The sequence below is a fragment of the Oncorhynchus kisutch genome, unplaced genomic scaffold (assembly GCF_002021735.2).
Source record: "Oncorhynchus kisutch isolate 150728-3 unplaced genomic scaffold, Okis_V2 scaffold2830, whole genome shotgun sequence".
In the NCBI taxonomy this organism is placed as follows: Eukaryota; Metazoa; Chordata; class Actinopteri; order Salmoniformes; family Salmonidae; genus Oncorhynchus; species Oncorhynchus kisutch.
The window spans coordinates 1-23,007 of record NW_022264775.1 but is presented as its reverse complement, the minus strand read 5'-3'; the positions used below and the strand labels follow the sequence as shown (position 1 = coordinate 23,007).

Here is a 23,007-nt window from a genome sequence, read left to right as displayed (position 1 = left end):
AATGAATTGATTTGTTGCAAATACAGAAAGCGGTTTCTGATTCTGATCGTAAGAATGAGAAAATAATTGTCTGTTAATTCACCCTGGTGGTTTTGTGGTAGTAGGTTTTGGAGTAGTTGGTTTAGGTGTAGTTGGTTGCTAGGCAGTTTGGTTTGACTGTAGTTGGGGCGGAGGGACAGAGGAGACAGCATGAGATAAGAGAGAAAGACATTATAGCCAAGTCTCAGATCTGTTTGTGCTGTCTGGTCAACTCATATGGTCACACCTGGTCACCTCCCCTACCATCCAAACGTCAGATGTCAAAACACCATTCTGAGTTGTGTGGGTGTTTGTACGGACTGTTTATGTCAGGGGACTTACTTGTAGGGTAGCAGTCCAGCTCTCCTCCCGGACCTTACACTCGTGCATTGGAGGGCAATCAGAGGGATTGCAGGTGACGAAGGGAGCGTTACATACATTTCAGCTTACAGTCCTCCAGGTACCACTCCTCACCAGGCTTGAGGGAGGGAGGAGGGAAGGAGGAGAGATGGAGGGAGACCATATTCATCAGTGGTTGGTTGCAGGTTGGTTACATACACGTCACACACACAAAGTCCATCACCGACACCCGACACACAACACACTCACCTCGTAGTACTGTCCGTTGGTGCCTTTGCAGCCACAGGAGTTCTCTTTGACACACTTCCCAGCGCTGAGGACGTAACCATGGTCACACACACAGCCCTCTGAACAGGGAGCATCACACCCTGTGGAGGGTCTGGAGGCACAGGTGGGCTGGCAAGGGCGGCACAGGGCACGTACTGACTGTTGGGGGGCATGTCAGAGCTGGAGAGAAGGAGGGAAGAGGAGACATTAGGAGGTAGGTCTACTTTAAAACATGACTGTCTCTTATAATGACATTGTTGGTCATACGGAACAGTACTGTTAGAGTGTATTGTTTGGTCTTTGATGTGCTAATAACAGCAGGGTCTTTGGTGAGTGAATGAATAATTATTATTATATTAATCACTGCAATTTCCATCTTCATCATCAATATCCGTCTCTTCCTTGTTATTATTATGTATAACATGTATCTGTAGCAGGGTTGGGGTCCATTTCAATTCCAGTCAATTCAGGATGTACTTTAAAATACCAATTCCAATTCTCTTTAATGCTTTTCAGTGAGGAAAACTTGGAATGAGAATTTGGTTTACTTTCTGAAATGACTGGAATGAAATGGAATTGACCCCAACACTGATCTGTACTCACGCAGAAGGTGCTGTTCCTCCAGGTTCCGATGGTGACTCCTCGGTCCTGACAGTCGTTGACGTACGACTCGATGGACTCACACAGGATGGGTTGAGCACCATCCAGCTCGCACAGGTCAAACAGACAGTCCTTGAAGAAACTCTGAAATAGACACACATAAACATATGCGTGTCTTCGACTTGCACCCAAAGCTTGGAGGTTTGGTTACGTAAGGTGACAAAGTTGTTTGAATTGAATATATTAAGAGTGTTTAAACATTTATGCAGTAAATAGTGTCTATATAGTTGACAACAATGTTGTCCTTGGGTGTGAGATGTTAACAACATTAAACAAACTTTTGGTTGAATCTTAAAGACCAAAATAGATATGGACCCTATATAACCGGGACAGTACAGTAATATCTCGACATGAGGTAAGACACGATATACCCACAACATTACGGTAGTTACTCACATTGGGTTGACCTTGGGGTGACAAGACAGCGAACGGTCCGTTCTGTCCAGTAGCATGCCGCAGTAGCCAGAGCTCTCATACCTGTCCAGTTCATCATCAGTACAGCCTGGGATGGTGGTGTTGGGCTTCTTGTTACAAACTGGAGTCAGAGACAGGGTGAATCAGTCATGTGTGTTGTTGGTGTGTGTGTGTGTGTGTGGTGTGTTGTGGTGTGTGTGTGTGTGTGTTGGTGTGTGTGTTGTGTGTGTGTGTGTGTGTGTGTGGTGTGTGTGTGTGTTGTGTAACTGGTGGTATGACTCACTTGGGATCTGTGACCACAGCTGTGTCCAAAGTCATTGGGGTTGGTGGTCAGAGAACCGTCGGGTTTCCTGAAGTCATCGTTGGAGTTTCCGTTGTAGTCTCCACACAGTCCACACAGCTTGTCCTTATAGCTAAATACAGAGGCGCAAATAGACCGATGAGTCAAGCATTTTTTTACAATATTAATTAATGACAACATTATAAAATTAAAATATTACAATGTGAGAAATTTCTTACTTGGTTTTTATTTTACGTTGTGTTTATATGGTTATTTGAATGGTATATCATGTCGGGGTCACCAAAACTGTAGGAGAGAAACCAAGCTGCATAGACCCCATTTTTGGTCTTTCTCTCTCTCTCGCTCTCTCTCTCTCTCTCTCGCTCTCTCTCCTCTCTCTCTCTCTCTCTCTCTCTCTCTCTCTCTCTCTCTCTGTATGTGTGTGTGTGTGTTGTCTTCAGTGTGTGTATGAAGCAGTTTTGACTCACTCCTTGATGACCTTGATGTCCATATAGTGGGTTCCGTCATATCGTACAGTCACACCAAAGTCCATGGCTACAGTGTAGTGTTTACCAGACTTCAAAACAGACACGCCTGTAGCTGGGGTCAGTGGGATGTTCACATTGATACCATCCAACTAGGAGGAGAAGAGGACACAGACGTGTTAGTGAGGGGCACTTCATTTTTTATGTTTTTTAGCTTCCTCTTTATAAGCTGTTCTGTGTTTTGTATGAATTTGATGCATTTAATGCTGCTCAGGAATTTCCCTTCGGTGGCAAAAACATATTTATTGAATACAATGACACACTGTTCTTGACAGTGTATGTTACTTTATATTGAATGTGTACATGCCAGGGCTCTGCATTTTATCACTATTTCTTTCTATTGTTACGTATTTAAACATTTTCAAACGTCTTCCTCATCTCTTTTTCTCTCTACCCCAACCCTATCCCTCCATCAATCCCTCTCTCTCTCACCTGCACGGTGCCTCCCTTCAAGATGGAGATCTTCACCCCACGCACGTACACATGCACAGCCTTCAGGTAGGAGATGGTTGGTTTGTTGAAGCGGTTCTCGTTGTCAGCATGCACCTCGTAGTGAGGCACTGACATGTGGTTACAGGGCTCTGACATCAGGTAGCTGCAGTTCCCCATGAAGTTGTACTTCTTCTTGTCGAAGGTGGTGTAGTGAGGGTCACCAGACGCGATACAGGTAGAGGTGTCTGAGGGGAATAGTGATTATAAAGTTGGGAGTGAGATTAGTAATTGGCTGGTGGAAATAATACTGACTCATTGTTCACATAGTTGGGTTATTATTTTCACCAAATGATGCCTGACAAAATGTAAATAGTGTTTTCCAAGCTGAACAAAGTACATGTATACTGTATATAAGGCTGTCTGTTTGCATAGCTAGGAATAAAACTCTAGGAACGATCCACTTTACTGTAGGTTGGATGTTCCCGTGGGTTTCACGATGGAACTCCTTACCAATATAATAGATTTGATAAGACTTTCATCTTTATACAAGTGATGATAACTGAGCTAATACAAGTGATGATAACTGAGCTAATACAAGTTATGATAACTGAGCTAATACAACTTATGATAACTGAGCTAATACAAGTGATGATAACTGAGCTAATACAAGTGATGATAACCGAGCTAATACAAGTTATGATAACTGAGCTAATACAAGTTATGATTACTGAGCTAATAGAAGTTATGATAACTGAGCTAATACAAGTTATGACAACTGAGCTAATACAAGTTATGATAACTGAGCTACTACAAGTTATGATTACTGAGCTAATAGAAGTTATGATAACTGAGCTAATACAAGTTATGACAACTGAGCTAATACAAGTTATGACAACTGAGCTAATACAAGATCTCATAACTTAGCTAATACCAGCTATGATAACTGAGCTAATACAAGTTATGATAACTGAGCTAATACAAGTTATGATAACTGAGATAACACAAGTTATGCTAACTTTGGCGGCAGGTAGCCTAGTGGTTAGATCGTTGGGCCAGTCACTGAAAGGTTGCTCAATTTAATCCTCGAGCTGACAAGGTAAAAGTCTGTCGTTCTGTCCGTGAACAAGGCAGTTAACCCGCCGTCATTGCAAATAAGAAATTGTTCTTAAAAACCTCTTAAGTGTTGGACACTTTTTTAAAAATTTTCGCCTAAAATGACATAGCCACATCTAACTGCCTGTAGCTCAGGCACTGATACAAGGATATGCATATTCTTGGTACCATTTGAAAGGAAACACGTTGAAGTGTGTGGAAATGTGAAAGGATTGTAGAAGGATATAACACATTAGATCAGGTAAAAGATAATACAAAGAAAAACCCACCGTTTTCTTGTATTTTTTTGTACCATCATGTTTGAAATGCAAGAGAAAAGCCATAATGTATTATTCCAGCCCAGCTTCATTTTAGATTTTGGCCACTAGGTGGCAGCAGTGTATGTGCAAAGTTCCAGACTGATCCAATGAATCATTGCATTTCTGTTCAAAATGTTGTATCAAGACTGCCCAAATGTGCCTAATTTGTTGATGAAAAACTTTTCATGTTCAAAACTGTGCACTCTACTCAAACAATAGCATGGTATTCTTTCACTGTAATAGCTACTGTAAATTGGACAGTGCAGTTAGATTAACAAGAATTTAAGCTTTCTGCCAATGTCAGATATGTCTATGTCCTGGGAAATGTTCTTGTTAATTACAACCTCAAGCTAATCGCATTAGCCTTCGTTAGCTCAACCCACCAATCCTGCCTAGTTAAATAAAGGTAAAATAAAAACTCAGCTAATTCAAGTTCTTATAACTTAGCTATTACAAGTTATGATAACTGAGCTAATACAAGTTGTGATAACTGAGCTAATACAAGTTATGATAACTTTGCCTAACAATGTATTATAACTCAGCTAACAGTACCTTTAGGATAGCAGGCTCCGTTGCGACACTCCTCTGTGGGAGAGCAGGAGTTGTCCACACAGTCCAAGATGTAGTTTCCAGCACAACGACACAGCTTGGAGCAGCCGTCACCAAAGATGATCTCTCCTGGCTAAAAGGACAGAGACAGGTAGAGAGGAATTGTTAACATGTTTTTTTGACAATATATATATATATATATATATTGTAATTTATTTGTGCATTCTGTAAACGTATGCGTGTGTTCCTTGTGTTGCTGGTCATTTTGAAAGTATATTTGTGATGTGCTGAGAGGAGCACTATCAATATCCATGTAAGTGGACATTCTGGACAGTAAAAGTACTGTATCGTATAATATTGTATCATATTGTGTATCACATCGAATGGTATGGTATATTATACACAATATACACAATATTGTACATCACATTATATTGTGTCATATTCAATCACACAGTACATTCTTAACCACAGACTAACAATCCCAGATGGTCTCGTACCTCATAGTAGTCACCTCCCTCCAGACAGCCACATGTTTCTATGGGGACACAGCGTCTGCCTTTGAACACAAAGCCTGGCTTACAGAAACACGCGCTGATACAGGAGCCAGTGCAGTTGGTGGAGGGTTCCTTACAGCTGGGGATGCAGGCAGGGCCACACTCTATATACTCAGCATTGGGAGGGCACGTCACTATTGGGGGAGAGAGGGAGAGGAGGATGGGGGGAGGCAAAGAAGAGAGGGAAAGGGGGTGGGGCGGAAGGGAGACAAGGGGTTAATATCAGGAATTATTGGGTTACCAATTAATTGATTTGTGCAAATACAGAAAGCGGTTTCTGATTCTGATCGTAAGAATGAGAACAAATGATTGTCTGTTAATTTCACCTGGTGGTTTTGTGGTAGTAGGTTTGGGAGTAGTTGGTTTAGGTGTAGTTGGTATGGCAGTAGTTGGTTTGACTGTAGTTGGGGCGCAGGGACAGAGGGAGACAGCATGAGACATAAGAGAGAAAGACATTATAGCCAAGTCTCAGATCTGTTTGTGCTGTCTGGTCAACTCATATGGTCACAGCCTGGTCACCTCCCCTACCATCCAAAACGTCAGATGTCAAAACACCATTCTGAGTGTGTGTGGGTGTTTGTACGGACTGTTTATGTCAGGGGACTTACTTGTAGGGTAGCAGTCCAGCTCTCCTCCCTGGACCTTACACTCGTGCATTGGAGGGCAATCAGAGGGATTGCAGGTGACGAAGGGAGCGTTACAATAACATTTCAGCTTACAGTCCTCCAGGTACCACTCCTCACCAGGCTGGAGGGAGGGAGGGAAGGAGGAGAGATGGAGGGAGAGACAATAGTTCATCAGTGGTTGGTTGCAGGTTGGTTACATACACGTCACACACACAAAGTCCATCACCCGACACACAACACACTCACCTCGTAGTACTGTCCGTTGGTGCCTTTGCAGCCACAGGAGTTCTCTTTGACACACTTCCCAGCGCTGAGGACGTAACCAGGGTCACACACACAGCCCTCTGAACAGGGAGCATCACACCCTGTGGAGGGTCTGGAGGCACAGGTGGGCTGGCAAGGGGCGGCACAGGGCACGTACTGACTGTTGGGGGGGCATGTCAGAGCTGGAGAGAAGGAGGGAAGAGGAGACATTAGGAGGTAGGTCTACTTTAAAACATGACTGTCTCTTAATAATGACATTGTTGGTCATACGGAACAGTACTGTTAGAGTGTATTGTTTGGTCTTTGATGTGCTAATAACAGCAGGGTCTTTGGTGAGTGAATGAATAATTATTATTATATTAATCACTGCAATTTCCATCTTCATCATCAATATCCGTCTCTTCCTTGTTATTATTATGTATAACATGTATCTGTAGCAGGGTTGGGGTCCATTTCAATTCCAGTCAATTCAGGATGTACTTTAAAATACCAATTCCAATTCTCTTTAATGCTTTTCAGTGAGGGAAAACTTGGAATGAGAATTTGGTTTACTTTCTGAAATGACTGGAATGAAATGGAATTGACCCCAACACTGATCTGTACTCACGGCAGAAGGTGCTGTTCCTCCAGGTTCCGATGGTGACTCCTCGGTCCTGACAGTCGTTGACGTACGACTCGATGGACTCACACAGGATGGGTTGAGCACCATCCAGCTCGCACAGGTCAAACAGACAGTCCTTGAAGAAACTCTGAAATAGACACACATAAACATATGCGTGTCTTCGACTTGCACCCAAAGCTTGGAGGTTTGGTTACTTAAGTGACAAAGTTGTTTGAATTGAATATAATTAAGAGTGTTTAAACATTTATGCACTAAATATGTCTATATATTTACAAAATGTTTTTCTTGGGTGTGAGATTTTACACATTAAACAAACTTTTGTTGAATCTTAAAGACAAAATATGATATGACCCTATATACCGTACATTACAGTAATATCTCACATTAGGTAAGACACTATATACCACACATTACGGTAGTTACTCACATTGGGGTTGACCTTGGGGTGACAGACAGCGAACGGTCCGTTCTTGTCCAGTAGCATGCCGCAGTAGCCAGAGCTCTCATACCTGTCCAGTTCATCATCAGTACAGCCTGGGATGGTGGTGTTGGGCTTCTTGTTACAACTGGAGTCAGAGACAGGGTGAATCAGTCATGTGTGTGTGTTGGTGTGTGTGTGTGTGTGTGTGTGTGTGTGTGTGTGTGTGTGTGTGTGTGTGTGTGTGTGTGTGTGTGTGTGTGTGTGTGTGTGTGTGTGTGTGTGTGTGTGTGTGTGTAACTGGTGGCATGACTCACTTGGGATCTGTGACCCAGCTGTGTCCAAAGTCATTGGGGTTGGTGGTCAGAGAACCGTCGGGTTTCCTGAAGTCATCGTTGGAGTTTCCGTTGTAGTCTCCACACAGTCCACACAGCTTGTCCTTATAGCTAAATACAGAGGAGTAAATAGACCGATGAGTCAAGCATTTTTTCTACAATATTAATTAATGACAACATTATAAAATAAAAATATTACAATGTGAGAAATTTCTACTTGGTTTTTATTTTACGTTGTGTTTATATGGTTATTTGAATGGTATATCATGTCGGGGTCACCAAAACTGTAGGAGAGAAACCAAGCTGCATAGACCCCATTCTTGGTCTCTCTCTCTCTCTCTCTCTCTCTCTCTCTCTCTCTGTATGTGTGTGTGTGTGTGTGTGTTGTCTTCAGTGTGTGTTTGAAGCAGTTTTGACTCACTCCTTGATGACCTTGATGTCCATATAGTGGTTTCCGTCATATCGTACGGTCACACCAAAGTCCATGGCTACAGTGTAGTGTTTACCAGACTTCAAAACAGACACGCCTGTAGCTGGGGTCAGTGGGATGTTCACATTGATACCATCCAACTAGGAGGAGAAGAGGACACAGACGTGTTAGTGAGGGGCACTTCATTTTTTATGTTTTTTAGCTTCCTCTTTATAAGCTGTTCTGTGTTTTGTATGAATTTGATGCATTTAATGCTGCTCAGGAATTTCCCTTCGGTGGCAAAAACATATTTATTGAATACAATGACACACTGTTCTTGACAGTGTATGTTACTTTATATTGAATGTGTACATGCAGGGCTCTGCATTTTATCACTATTTCATTCTATTGTTACGTATTTAAACATTTTCAAACGTCTTCCTCATCTCTTTTTCTCTCTACCCCAACCCTATCCCTCCATCAATCCCTCTCTCTCTCACCTGCACGGTGCCTCCCTTCAAGATGGAGATCTTCACCCCACGCACGTACACATGCACAGCCTTCAGGTAGGAGATGGTTGGTTTGTTGAAGCGGTTCTCGTTGTCAGCATGCACCTCGTAGTGAGGCACTGACGTGTGGTTACAGGGCTCTGACATCAGGTAGCTGCAGTTCCCCATGAAGTTGTACTTCTTCTTGTCGAAGGTGGTGTAGTGAGGGTCACCAGACGCGATACAGGTAGAGGTGTCTGAGGGGAATAGTGATTATAAAGTTGGGAGTGAGATTAGTAATTGGCTGGTGGAAATAATACTGACTCATTGTTCACATAGTTGGGTTATTATTTTCACCAAATGATGCCTGACAAAATGTAAATAGTGTTTTCCAAGCTGAACATAATACATGTATACTGTATATAAGGCTGTCTGTTTGCATAGCTAGGAATCAAACTCTAGGAACGATCCACTTTACTGTAGGTTGGATGTTCCCGTGGGTTTCACGATGGAACTCCTTACCAATATAATAGATTTGATAAGACTTTCATCTTTATATAAGTGATGATAACTGAGCTAATACAAGTTATGATAACTGAGCTAATACAAGTTATGATAACTGAGCTAATACAAGTTATGAGAACTGAGCTAATACAAGTTATGATAACTGAGCTAATACAAGTTATGATAACTGAGCTAATACAAGTTATGACAACTGAGCTAATACAAGTTGTGATAACTGAGCTAATACAAGTTATGATAACTTTGCCTAACAATGTATTATAACTCAGCTAACAGTACCTTTAGGGTAGCAGGCTCCGTTGCGACACTCCTCTGTGGGAGAGCAGGAGTTGTCCACACAGTCCAAGATGTAGTTTCCAGCACAACGACACAGCTTGGAGCAGCCGTCACCAAAGATGATCTCTCCTGGCTAAAAGGACAGAGACAGGTAGAGAGGAATTGTTAACATGTTTTTTTGACAATATATATATATATATATATTTTGTAATTTATTTGTGCATTCTGTAAACGTATGCGTGTGTTCCTTGTGTTGCTGGTCATTTTGAAAGTATATTTGTGATGTGCTGAGAGGAGCACTATCAATATCCATGTAAGTGGACATTCTGGACAGTAAAAGTACTGTATCGTATAATATTGTATCATATTGTGTATCACATCGCAAATATCGTGTATCATATATCGATTGGTAAGCCGTATGGTATATCACTCACAATATTGTACATCACATTATATTGTGTCATATTCAATCACACAGTACATTCTTAACCACAGACTAACAATCCCAGATGGTCTCGTACCTCATAGTAGTCACCTCCCTCCAGACAGCCACATGTTTCTATGGGGACACAGCGTCTGCCTTTGAACACAAAGCCTGGCTTACAGAAACACGCGCTGATACAGGAGCCAGTGCAGTTGGTGGAGGGTTCCTTACAGCTGGGGATGCATGCAGGGCCACACTCTATATACTCAGCATTGGGAGGGCACGTCACTATTGGGGGAGAGAGGGAGAGGAGGATGGGGGGAGGCAAAGAAGAGAGGGAAAGGGGGTGGGGCGGAAGGGAGACAAGGGGTTAATATCAGGAATTATTGGGTTACCAATGAATTGATTTGTGCAAATACAGAAAGCGGTTTCTGATTCTGATCGTAAGAATGAGAACAAATGATTGTCTGTTAATTTCACCTGGTGGTTTTGTGGTAGTAGGTTTGGGAGTAGTTGGTTTAGGTGTAGTTGGTATGGGAGTAGTTGGTTTGACTGTAGTTGGGGCGGAGGGACAGAGGGAGACAGCATGAGACATAAGAGAGAAAGACATTATAGCCAAGTCTCAGATCTGTTTGTGCTGTCTGGTCAACTCATATGGTCACAGCCTGGTCACCTCCCCTACCATCCAAAACGTCAGATGTCAAAACACCATTCTGAGTGTGTGTGGGTGTTTGTACGGACTGTTTATGTCAGGGGACTTACTTGTAGGGTAGCAGTCCAGCTCTCCTCCCTGGACCTTACACTCGTGCATTGGAGGGCAATCAGAGGGATTGCAGGTGACGAAGGGAGCGTTACAATAACATTTCAGCTTACAGTCCTCCAGGTACCACTCCTCACCAGGCTGGAGGGAGGGAGGGAAGGAGGAGAGATGGAGGGAGAGACAATAGTTCATCAGTGGTTGGTTGCAGGTTGGTTACATACACGTCACACACACAAAGTCCATCACCCGACACACAACACACTCACCTCGTAGTACTGTCCGTTGGTGCCTTTGCAGCCACAGGAGTTCTCTTTGACACACTTCCCAGCGCTGAGGACGTAACCAGGGTCACACACACAGCCCTCTGAACAGGGAGCATCACACCCTGTGGAGGGTCTGGATGCACAGGTGGGCTGGCAAGGGGCGGCACAGGGCACGTACTGACTGTTGGGGGGGCATGTCAGAGCTGGAGAGAAGGAGGGAAGAGGAGACATTAGGAGATAGGTCTACTTTAAAACATGACTGTCTCTTAATAATGACATTGTTGGTCATACGGAACAGTACTGTTAGAGTGTATTGTTTGGTCTTTGATGTGCTAATAACAGCAGGGTCTTTGGTGAGTGAATGAATAATTATTATTATATTAATCACTGCAATTTCCATCTTCATCATCAATATCCGTCTCTTCCTTGTTATTATTATGTATAACATGTATCTGTAGCAGGGTTGGGGTCCATTTCAATTCCAGTCAATTCAGGATGTACTTTAAAATACCAATTCCAATTCTCTTTAATGCTTTTCAGTGAGGGAAAACTTGGAATGAGAATTTGGTTTACTTTCTGAAATGACTGGAATGAAATGGAATTGACCCCAACACTGATCTGTACTCACGGCAGAAGGTGCTGTTCCTCCAGGTTCCGATGGTGACTCCTCGGTCCTGACAGTCGTTGACGTACGACTCGATGGACTCACACAGGATGGGTTGAGCACCATCCAGCTCGCACAGGTCAAACAGACAGTCCTTGAAGAAACTCTGAAATAGACACACATAAACATATGCGTGTCTTCGACTTGCACCCAAAGCTTGGAGGTTTGGTTACTTAAGTGACAAAGTTGTTTGAATTGAATATAATTAAGAGTGTTTAAACATTTATGCACTAAATATGTCTATATATTTACAAAATGTTTTTCTTGGGTGTGAGATTTTACACATTAAACACACTTTTGTTGAATCTTAAAGACAAAATATGATATGACCCTATATACCGTACATTACAGTAATATCTCACATTAGGTAAGACACTATATACCACACATTACGGTATTTACTCACATTGGGGTTGACCTTGGGGTGACAGACAGCGAACGGTCCGTTCTTGTCCAGTAGCATGCCGCAGTAGCCAGAGCTCTCATACCTGTCCAGTTCATCATCAGTACAGCCTGGGATGGTGGTGTTGGGCTTCTTGTTACAACTGGAGTCAGAGACAGGGTGAATCAGTCATGTGTGTGTGTGTTGGTGTGTGTGTGTGTGTGTGTGTGTGTGTGTGTGTGTGTGTGTGTGTGTGTGTGTGTGTGTGTGTGTGTGTGTGTGTGTGCGTGCGTGCGTGCGTGTGTGTGTGTAACTGGTGGCATGACTCACTTGGGATCTGTGACCCAGCTGTGTCCAAAGTCATTGGGGTTGGTGGTCAGAGAACCGTCGGGTTTCCTGAAGTCATCGTTGGAGTTTCCGTTGTAGTCTCCACACAGTCCACACAGCTTGTCCTTATAGCTAAATACAGAGGCGCAAATAGACCGATGAGTCAAGCATTTTTTTTACAATATTAATTAATGACAACATTATAAAATTAAAATATTACAATGTGAGAAATTTCTACTTGGTTTTTATTTTACGTTGTGTTTATATGGTTATTTTAATGGTATATCATGTCGGGGTCACCAAAACTGTAGGAGAGAAACCAAGCTGCATAGACCCCATTTTTGGTCTTTCTCTCTCTCTCTCTCTCTCTCTGTATGTGTGTGTGTGTGTGTGTTGTCTTCAGTGTGTGTATGAAGCAGTTTTGACTCACTCCTTGATGACCTTGATGTCCATATAGTGGTTTCCGTCATATCGTACGGTCACACCAAAGTCCATGGCTACAGTGTAGTGTTTACCAGACTTCAAAACAGACACGCCTGTAGCTGGGGTCAGTGGGATGTTCACATTGATACCATCCAACTAGGAGGAGAAGAGGACACAGACGTGTTAGTGAGGGGCACTTCATTTTTTATGTTTTTTAGCTTCCTCTTTATAAGCTGTTCTGTGTTTTGTATGAATTTGATGCATTTAATGCTGCTCAGGAATTTCCCTTCGGTGGCAAAAACATATTTATTGAATACAATGACACACTGTTCTTGACAGTGTATGTTACTTTATATTGAATGTGTACATGCAGGGCTCTGCATTTTATCACTATTTCATTCTATTGTTACGTATTTAAACATTTTCAAACGTCTTCCTCATCTCTTTTTCTCTCTACCCCAACCCTATCCCTCCATCAATCCCTCTCTCTCTCACCTGCACGGTGCCTCCCTTCAAGATGGAGATCTTCACCCCACGCACGTACACATGCACAGCCTTCAGGTAGGAGATGGTTGGTTTGTTGAAGCGGTTCTCGTTGTCAGCATGCACCTCGTAGTGAGGCACTGACGTGTGGTTACAGGGCTCTGACATCAGGTAGCTGCAGTTCCCCATGAAGTTGTACTTCTTCTTGTCGAAGGTGGTGTAGTGAGGGTCACCAGACGCGATACAGGTAGAGGTGTCTGGGGGGAATAGTGATTATAAAGTTGGGAGTGAGATTAGTAATTGGCTGGTGGAAATAATACTGACTCATTGTTCACATAGTTGGGTTATTATTTTCACCAAATGATGCCTGACAAAATGTAAATAGTGTTTTCCAAGCTGAACATAATACATGTATACTGTATATAAGGCTGTCTGTTTGCATAGCTAGGAATCAAACTCTAGGAACGATCCACTTTACTGTAGGTTGGATGTTCCCGTGGGTTTCACGATGGAACTCCTTACCAATATAATAGATTTGATAAGACTTTCATCTTTATATAAGTGATGATAACTGAGCTAATACAAGTTATGAGAACTGAGCTAATACAAGTTATGAGAACTGAGCTAATACAAGTTATGATAACTGAGCTAATACAAGTTATGACAACTGAGCTAATACAAGTTATGACAACTGAGCTAATACAAGTTATGATAACTGAGCTAATACAAGTTATGATAACTGAGCTAATACAAGTTATGATAACTGAGCTAATACAAGTTATGACAACTGAGCTAATACAAGTTATGATAACTGAGCTAATACAAGTTATGATAACTGAGCTAATACAAGTTATGATAACTGAGCTAATACAAGTTATGACAACTGAGCTAATACAAGTTATGATAACTGAGCGAATACAATTTATGATAACTCAGCTAATACAAGTTATGATAACTCAGCTAATACAAGTTATGATAACTCAGCTAATACAAGTTATGATAACTGGTATGCCGTAATACAAGATCTCATAACTTAGCTAATACCAGCTATGATAACTGGGGCGGCAGGGTAGCCTAGTGGTTAGAGCGTTGGACTAGTAACCGAAAGGTTGCAAGTTTGAATCCCCGAGCTGACAAGGTACAAAGCTGTCGTTCTGCCCCTGAACAGGCAGTTAACCCACTGTTCCTAGGCTGTCATTGAAAATAAGAATTTGTTCTTAACTGACTTGCCTAGTAAAATAAAGGTCAAATAAAAAAAAATAATAATAATAACTGCGCTAATACAAGATCTCATAACTTAGCTAATACCAGCTATGATAACTGAGCTAATACAAGTTATGATAACTGAGCTAATACAAGTTATGATAACTGAGCTAATACAAGTTATGATACCTGAGCTAATACAAGATCTCATAACTTAGCTAATACCAGCTACGATAACTGAGCTAATACAAGTTATGATAACTTTGGCGGCAGGTAGCCTAGTGGTTAGATCGTTGGGCCAGTAACTGAAAGGTTGCTCAATTTAATCCGCGAGCTGACAAGGTAAAAGTCTGTCGTTCTGTCCGTGAACAAGGCAGTTAACCCGCCGTCATTGCAAATAAGAAATTGTTCTGTGTTGGACCCTTTTTTTCAATTTTCGCCTAAAATGACATAGCCACATCTAACTGCCTGTAGCTCAGGCACTGATACAAGGATATGCATATTATTGGTACCATTTGAAAGGAAACACTTTGAAGTGTGTGGAAATGTGAAAGGATTGTAGAAGGATATAACACATTAGATCAGGTAAAAGATAATACAAAGAAAAACACACCATTCTTTGTATTCTTTTGTACCATCATGTTTGAAATGCAAGAGAAACGCCATAATGTATTATTCCAGCCCAGCTTCATTTTAGATTTTGGCCACTAGGTGGCAGCAGTGTATGTGCAAAGTTCCAGACTGATCCAATGAATCATTGCATTTCTGTTCAAAATGTTGTATCAAGACTGCCCAAATGTGCCTAATTTGTTGATGAAAAACTTTTCATGTTCAAAACTGTGCACTCTACTCAAACAATAGCATGGTATTCTTTCACTGTAATAGCTACTGTAAATTGTACAGTGCAGTTAGATTAACAATAATTTAAGCTTTCTGCCAATGTCAGATATGTCTATGTCCTGGGAAATGTTCTTGTTACTTACAACCTCAAGCTAATCACATTAGCCTTCGTTAGCTCAACCCACCAATCCTGAAGAAGCTTTAACTGACTTGCCTAGTTAAATAAAGGTAAAATAAAAACTCAGCTAATTCAAGTTCTTATAACTTAGCTATTACAAGTTATGATAACTGAGCTAATACAAGTTGTGATAACTGAGCTAATACAAGTTATGATAACTTTGCCTAACAATGTATTATAACTCAGCTAACAGTACCTTTAGGATAGCAGGCTCCGTTGCGACACTCCTCTGTGGGAGAGCAGGAGTTGTCCACACAGTCCAAGATGTAGTTTCCAGCACAACGACACAGCTTGGAGCAGCCGTCACCAAAGATGATCTCTCCTGGCTAAAAGGACAGAGACAGGTAGAGAGGAATTGTTAACATGTTTTTTTGACAATATATATAAATATATATTTTGTAATTTATTTGTGCATTCTGTAAACGTATGCGTGTGTTCCTTGTGTTGCTGGTCATTTTGAAAGTATATTTGTGATGTGCTGAGAGGAGCACTGTCAATATCCATGTAAGTGGACATTCTGGACAGTAAAAGTACTGTATCGTATAATATTGTATCATATTGTGTATCACATCGCAAATATCGTGTATCATATATCGATTGGTAAGCCGTATGGTATATCACTCACAATATTGTACATCACATTATATTGTGTCATATTCAATCACACAGTACATTCTTAACCACAGACTAACAATCCCAGATGGTCTCGTACCTCATAGTAGTCACCTCCCTCCAGACAGCCACATGTTTCTATGGGGACACAGCGTCTGCCTTTGAACACAAAGCCTGGCTTACAGAAACACGCGCTGATACAGGAGCCAGTGCAGTTGGTGGAGGGTTCCTTACAGCTGGGGATGCAGGCAGGGCCACACTCTATATACTCAGCATTGGGAGGGCACGTCACTATTGGGGGAGAGAGGGAGAGGAGGATGGGGGGAGGCAAAGAAGAGAGGGAAAGGGGGTGGGGCGGAAGGGAGACAAGGGGTTAATATCAGGAATTATTGGGTTACCAATGAATTGATTTGTGCAAATACAGAAAGCGGTTTCTGATTCTGATCGTAAGAATGAGAACAAATGATTGTCTGTTAATTTCACCTGGTGGTTTTGTGGTAGTAGGTTTGGGAGTAGTTGGTTTAGGTGTAGTTGGTATGGCAGTAGTTGGTTTGACTGTAGTTGGGGCGGAGGGACAGAGGGAGACAGCATGAGACATAAGAGAGAAAGACATTATAGCCAAGTCTCAGATCTGTTTGTGCTGTCTGGTCAACTCATATGGTCACAGCCTGGTCACCTCCCCTACCATCCAAAACGTCAGATGTCAAAACACCATTCTGAGTGTGTGTGGGTGTTTGTACGGACTGTTTATGTCAGGGGACTTACTTGTAGGGTAGCAGTCCAGCTCTCCTCCCTGGACCTTACACTCGTGCATTGGAGGGCAATCAGAGGGATTGCAGGTGACGAAGGGAGCATTACAATAACATTTCAGCTTACAGTCCTCCAGGTACCACTCCTCACCAGGCTGGAGGGAGGGAGGGAAGGAGGAGAGATGGAGGGAGAGACAATAGTTCATCAGTGGTTGGTTGCAGGTTGGTTACATACACGTCACACACACAAAGTCCATCACCCGACACACAACACACTCACCTCGTAGTACTGTCCGTTGGTGCCTTTGCAGCCACAGGAGTTCTCTTTGACACACATCCCAGCGCTGAGGACGTAACCAGGGTCACACACACAGCCCTCTGAACAGGGAGCATCACACCCTGTGGAGGGTCTGGAGGCACAGGTGGGCTGGCAAGGGGCGGCACAGGGCACGTACTGACTGTTGGGGGGGCATGTCAGAGCTGGAGAGAAGGAGGGAAGAGGAGACATTAGGAGATAGGTCTACTTTAAAACATGACTGTCTCTTAATAATGACATTGTTGGTCATACGGAACAGTACTGTTAGAGTGTATTGTTTGGTCTTTGATGTGCTAATAACAGCAGGGTCTTTGGTGAGTGAATGAATAATTATTATTATATTAATCACTGCAATTTCCATCTTCATCATCAATATCCGTCTCTTCCTTGTTATTATTATGTATAACATGTATCTGTAGCAGGGTTGGGGTCCATTTCAATTCCAGTCAATTCAGGATGTACTTTAAAATACCAATTCCAATTCTCTTTAATGCTTTTCAGTGAGGGAAAACTTGGAATGAGAATTTGGTTTACTTTCTGAAATGACTGGAATGAAATGGAATTGACCCCAACACTGATCTGTACTCACGGCAGAAGGTGCTGTTCCTCCAGGTTCCGATGGTGACTCCTCGGTCCTGACAGTCGTTGACGTACGACTCGATGGACTCACACAGGATGGGTTGAGCAACATCCAGCTCGCACAGGTCAAACAGACAGTCCTTGAAGAAACTCTGAAATAGACACACATAAACATATGCGTGTCTTCGACTTGCACCCAAAGCTTGGAGGTTTGGTTACTTAAGTGACAAAGTTGTTTGAATTGAATATAATTAAGAGTGTTTAAACATTTATGCACTAAATATGTCTATATATTTACAAAATGTTTTTCTTGGGTGTGAGATTTTACACATTAAACACACTTTTGTTGAATCTTAAAGACAAAATATGATATGACCCTATATACCGTACATTACAGTAATATCTCACATTAGGTAAGACACTATATACCACACATTACGGTAGTTACTCACATTGGGGTTGACCTTGGGGTGACAGACAGCGAACGGTCCGTTCTTGTCCAGTAGCATGCCGCAGTAGCCAGAGCTCTCATACCTGTCCAGTTCATCATCAGTACAGCCTGGGATGGTGGTGTTGGGCTTCTTGTTACAACTGGAGTCAGAGACAGGGTGAATCAGTCATGTGTGTGTGTTGGTGTGTGTGTGTGTGTGTGTGTGTGTGTGTGTGTGTGTGTGTGTGTGTGTGTGTGTGTGTGTGTGTGTGCGTGCGTGCGTGCGTGTGTGTGTGTAACTGGTGGCATGACTCACTTGGGATCTGTGACCCAGCTGTGTCCAAAGTCATTGGGGTTGGTGGTCAGAGAACCGTCGGGTTTCCTGAAGTCATCGTTGGAGTTTCCGTTGTAGTCTCCACACAGTCCACACAGCTTGTCCTTATAGCTAAATACAGAGGCGCAAATAGACCGATGAGTCAAGCATTTTTTTTACAATATTAATTAATGACAACATTATAAAATTAAAATATTACAATGTGAGAAATTTCTACTTGGTTTTTATTTTACGTTGTGTTTATATGGTTATTTTAATGGTATATCATGTCGGGGTCACCAAAACTGTAGGAGAGAAACCAAGCTGCATAGACCCCATTTTTGGTCTTCTCTCTCTCTCTCTCTCTCTCTCTCTCTCTCTCTCTCTCTCTCTCTCTCTCTCTCTCTCTCTCTCTCTCTCTCTCTCTCTCTCTCTCCTCTCTCTCTCCTCTCTCTCTCTCTCTCTCTCTCTCTCTCTCTCTCTCTGTATGTGTGTGTGTTGTCTTCAGTGTGTGTATGAAGCAGTTTTGACTCACTCCTTGATGACCTTGATGTCATATAGTGGTTTCCGTCATATCGTACGGTCACACCAAGTCCATGGCTACAGTGTAGTGTTTACCAGACTTCAAAACAGACACGCCTGTAGCTGGGGTCAGTGGGATGTTCACATTGATACCATCCAACTAGGAGGAGAAGAGGACACAGACGTGTTAGTGAGGGGCACTTCATTTTTTATGTTTTTTAGCTTCCTCTTTATAAGCTGTTCTGTGTTTTGTATGAATTTGATGCATTTAATGCTGCTCAGGAATTTCCCTTCGGTGGCAAAACATATTTATTGAATACAATGACACACTGTTCTTGACAGTGTATGTTACTTTATATTGAATGTGTACATGCAGGGCTCTGCATTTTATCACTATTTCATTCTATTGTTACGTATTTAAACATTTTCAAACGTCTTCCTCATCTCTTTTTCTCTCTACCCCAACCCTATCCCTCCATCAATCCCTCTCTCTCTCACCTGCACGGTGCCTCCCTTCAAGATGGAGATCTTCACCCCACGCACGTACACATGCACAGCCTTCAGGTAGGAGATGGTTGGTTTGTTGAAGCGGTTCTCGTTGTCAGCATGCACCTCGTAGTGAGGCACTGACGTGTGGTTACAGGGCTCTGACATCAGGTAGCTGCAGTTCCCCATGAAGTTGTACTTCTTCTTGTCGAAGGTGGTGTAGTGAGGGTCACCAGACGCGATACAGGTAGAGGTGTCTGGGGGGAATAGTGATTATAAAGTTGGGAGTGAGATTAGTAATTGGCTGGTGGAAATAATACTGACTCATTGTTCACATAGTTGGGTTATTATTTTCACCAAATGATGCCTGACAAAATGTAAATAGTGTTTTCCAAGCTGAACATAATACATGTATACTGTATATAAGGCTGTCTGTTTGCATAGCTAGGAATCAAACTCTAGGAACGATCCACTTTACTGTAGGTTGGATGTTCCCGTGGGTTTCACGATGGAACTCCTTACCAATATAATAGATTTGATAAGACTTTCATCTTTATATAAGTGATGATAACTGAGCTAATACAAGTTATGATAACTGAGCTAATACAAGTTATGATAACTGAGCTAATACAAGTTATGAGAACTGAGCTAATACAAGTTATGATAACTGAGCTAATACAAGTTATGATAACTGAGCTAATACAAGTTATGACAACTGAGCTAATACAAGTTATGACAACTGAGCTAATACAAGTTATGATAACTGAGCTAATACAAGTTATGATAACTGAGCTAATACAAGTTATGATAACTGAGCTAATACAAGTTATGACAACTGAGCTAATACAAGTTATGATAACTGAGCTAATACAATTTATGATAACTCAGCTAATACAAGTTATGATAACTCAGCTAATACAAGTTATGATAACTCAGCTAATACAAGTTATGATAACTGAGCTAATACAAGTTATGATAACTCAGCTAATACAAGTTACGATAACTGGTATGCCGTAATACAAGATCTCATAACTTAGCTAATACCAGCTATGATAACTGGGGCGGCAGGGTAGCCTAGTGGTTAGAGCGTTGGACTAGTAACCGAAAGGTTGCAAGTTTGAATCCCCGAGCTGACAAGGTACAAAGCTGTCGTTCTGCCCCTGAACAGGCAGTTAACCCACTGTTCCTAGGCCGTCATTGAAAATAAGAATTTGTTCTTAACTGACTTGCCTAGTAAAATAAAGGTCAAATTAAAAAAAATAATAATAATAACTGCGCTAATACAAGATCTCATAACTTAGCTAATACCAGCTATGATAACTGAGCTAATACAAGTTATGATAACTGAGCTAATACAAGTTATGATAACTGAGCTAATACAAGTTATGATACCTGAGCTAATACAAGATCTCATAACTTAGCTAATACCAGCTACGATAACTGAGCTAATACAAGTTATGATAACTTTGGCGGCAGGTAGCCTAGTGGTTAGATCGTTGGGCCAGTAACTGAAAGGTTGCTCAATTTAATCCGCGAGCTGACAAGGTAAAAGTCTGTCGTTCTGTCCGTGAACAAGGCAGTTAACCCGCCGTCATTGCAAATAAGAAATTGTTCTGTGTTGGACCCTTTTTTTCAATTTTCGCCTAAAATGACATAGCCACATCTAACTGCCTGTAGCTCAGGCACTGATACAAGGATATGCATATTATTGGTACCATTTGAAAGGAAACACTTTGAAGTGTGTGGAAATGTGAAAGGATTGTAGAAGGATATAACACATTAGATCAGGTAAAAGATAATACAAAGAAAAACACACCATTCTTTGTATTCTTTTGTACCATCATGTTTGAAATGCAAGAGAAACGCCATAATGTATTATTCCAGCCCAGCTTCATTTTAGATTTTGGCCACTAGGTGGCAGCAGTGTATGTGCAAAGTTCCAGACTGATCCAATGAATCATTGCATTTCTGTTCAAAATGTTGTATCAAGACTGCCCAAATGTGCCTAATTTGTTGATGAAAAACTTTCATGTTCAAAACTGTGCACTCTACTCAAACAATAGCATGGTATTCTTTCACTGTAATAGCTACTGTAAATTGTACAGTGCAGTTAGATTAACAATAATTTAAGCTTTCTGCCAATGTCAGATATGTCTATGTCCTGGGAAATGTTCTTGTTACTTACAACCTCAAGCTAATCGCATTAGCCTTCGTTAGCTCAACCCACCAATCCTGAAGAAGCTTTAACTGACTTGCCTAGTTAAATAAAGGTAAAATAAAAACTCAGCTAATTCAGTTCTTATAACTTAGCTATTACAAGTTATGATAACTGAGCTAATACAAGTTGTGATAACTGAGCTAATACAAGTTATGATAACTTTGCCTAACAATGTATTATAACTCAGCTAACAGTACCCTTTAGGATAGCAGGCTCCGTTGCGACACTCCTCTGTGGGAGAGCAGGAGTTGTCCACACAGTCCAAGATGTAGTTTCCAGCACAACGACCACAGCTTGGAGCAGCCGTCACCAAAGATGATCTCTCCTGGCTAAAAGGACAGAGACAGGTAGAGAGGAATTGTTAACATGTGTTTTGACATATATATATATATATTTGTAATTTATTTGTGCATTCTGTAAACGTATGCGTGTGTTCCTTGTGTTGCTGGTCATTTGAAAGTATATTTGTGATGTGCTGAGAGGAGCACTATCAATATCCATGTAAGTGGACATTCTGGACAGTAAAAGTACTGTATTGTATAATATTGTATCATATTGTGTATCACATCGAATGGTATGGTATATCATACACAATATACACAATATTGTACATCACATTATATTGTGTCATATTCAATCACACAGGACATTCTTAACCACAGACTAACAATCCCAGATGGTCTCGTACCTCATAGTAGTCACCTCCCTCCAGACAGCCACATGTTTCTATGGGGACACAGCGTCTGCCTTTGAACACAAAGCCTGGCTTACAGAAACACGCGCTGATACAGGAGCCAGTGCAGTTGGTGGAGGGTTCCTTACAGCTGGGGATGCAGGCAGGGCCACACTCTATATACTCAGCATTGGGAGGGCACGTCACTATTGAGGGAGAGAGGGAGAGGAGGAGGGAGGGGGTGGGGGGGGGTAAGGGGGTGTATGGGTTGGGGTGGAATCAAAGGTTAACAACAGAGCTCATTTGTGACGGTTTCTGATTCGACCATGAGAATGATAGAGTGATTGGCTTTTTAATCTCACCTGGTGGTTTTGTGGTTGGTGGTTTTGGTGTAGGAAGCTGGGGGTTGAGGGTTTGGGAGTAGTTGTTCCTGGTGCTGATGTAGTGATCCCGGTGTTGGAGGTTTGGTGTAGTTGGTGGAGGAGCTGAAATAACCAATGAAAACTTTGAGACACAAAAAAATACTTTCAGAAGACCAAATAAACCAGAGGCTAGCAGTTTTCAAAGATCAGAAGACATGGTTGTCTATATTTACACAATATTTTGATCATCTCAGATCATAGAGTATTCATTACCTGTACATTCTGTGATGCATACAGCGTCTATAGCGATGTCTGTCTCAGGGGTCTCCCGTAGAAGCCAACGATC

At 41.8% G+C, this 23,007-nt stretch overlaps 1 protein-coding gene across 1 annotated transcript; it reads right to left on the bottom strand.

Moving 5' to 3' along the window:
- Positions 1–468: 468 nt before the first annotated feature.
- On the bottom strand, positions 469–22,784 carry LOC116370920 (IgGFc-binding protein-like; the record flags this gene model as incomplete). The annotated part of the gene is given in 42 exon segments (XM_031819901.1): positions 469–496; positions 628–774; positions 1,249–1,389; positions 1,713–1,840; positions 2,017–2,132; positions 2,488–2,636; positions 2,977–3,221; positions 4,941–5,070; positions 5,438–5,628; positions 5,821–5,892; positions 6,103–6,241; positions 6,367–6,566; positions 6,992–7,133; positions 7,434–7,572; positions 7,742–7,870; positions 8,181–8,329; positions 8,669–8,913; positions 9,458–9,587; positions 9,976–10,166; positions 10,359–10,430; positions 10,641–10,779; positions 10,905–11,104; positions 11,530–11,671; positions 11,972–12,110; positions 12,278–12,406; positions 12,705–12,853; positions 13,193–13,437; positions 15,598–15,727; positions 16,114–16,304; positions 16,497–16,568; positions 16,779–16,917; positions 17,043–17,242; positions 17,668–17,809; positions 18,110–18,248; positions 18,404–18,532; positions 18,936–18,957; positions 18,960–18,992; positions 18,995–19,082; positions 19,421–19,665; positions 21,825–21,955; positions 22,295–22,505; positions 22,662–22,784. Coding segments are annotated over 42 exon segments (6,021 nt in total), but the record flags the coding sequence as incomplete, so codon positions are not given.
- Positions 22,785–23,007: the final 223 nt, after the last annotated feature.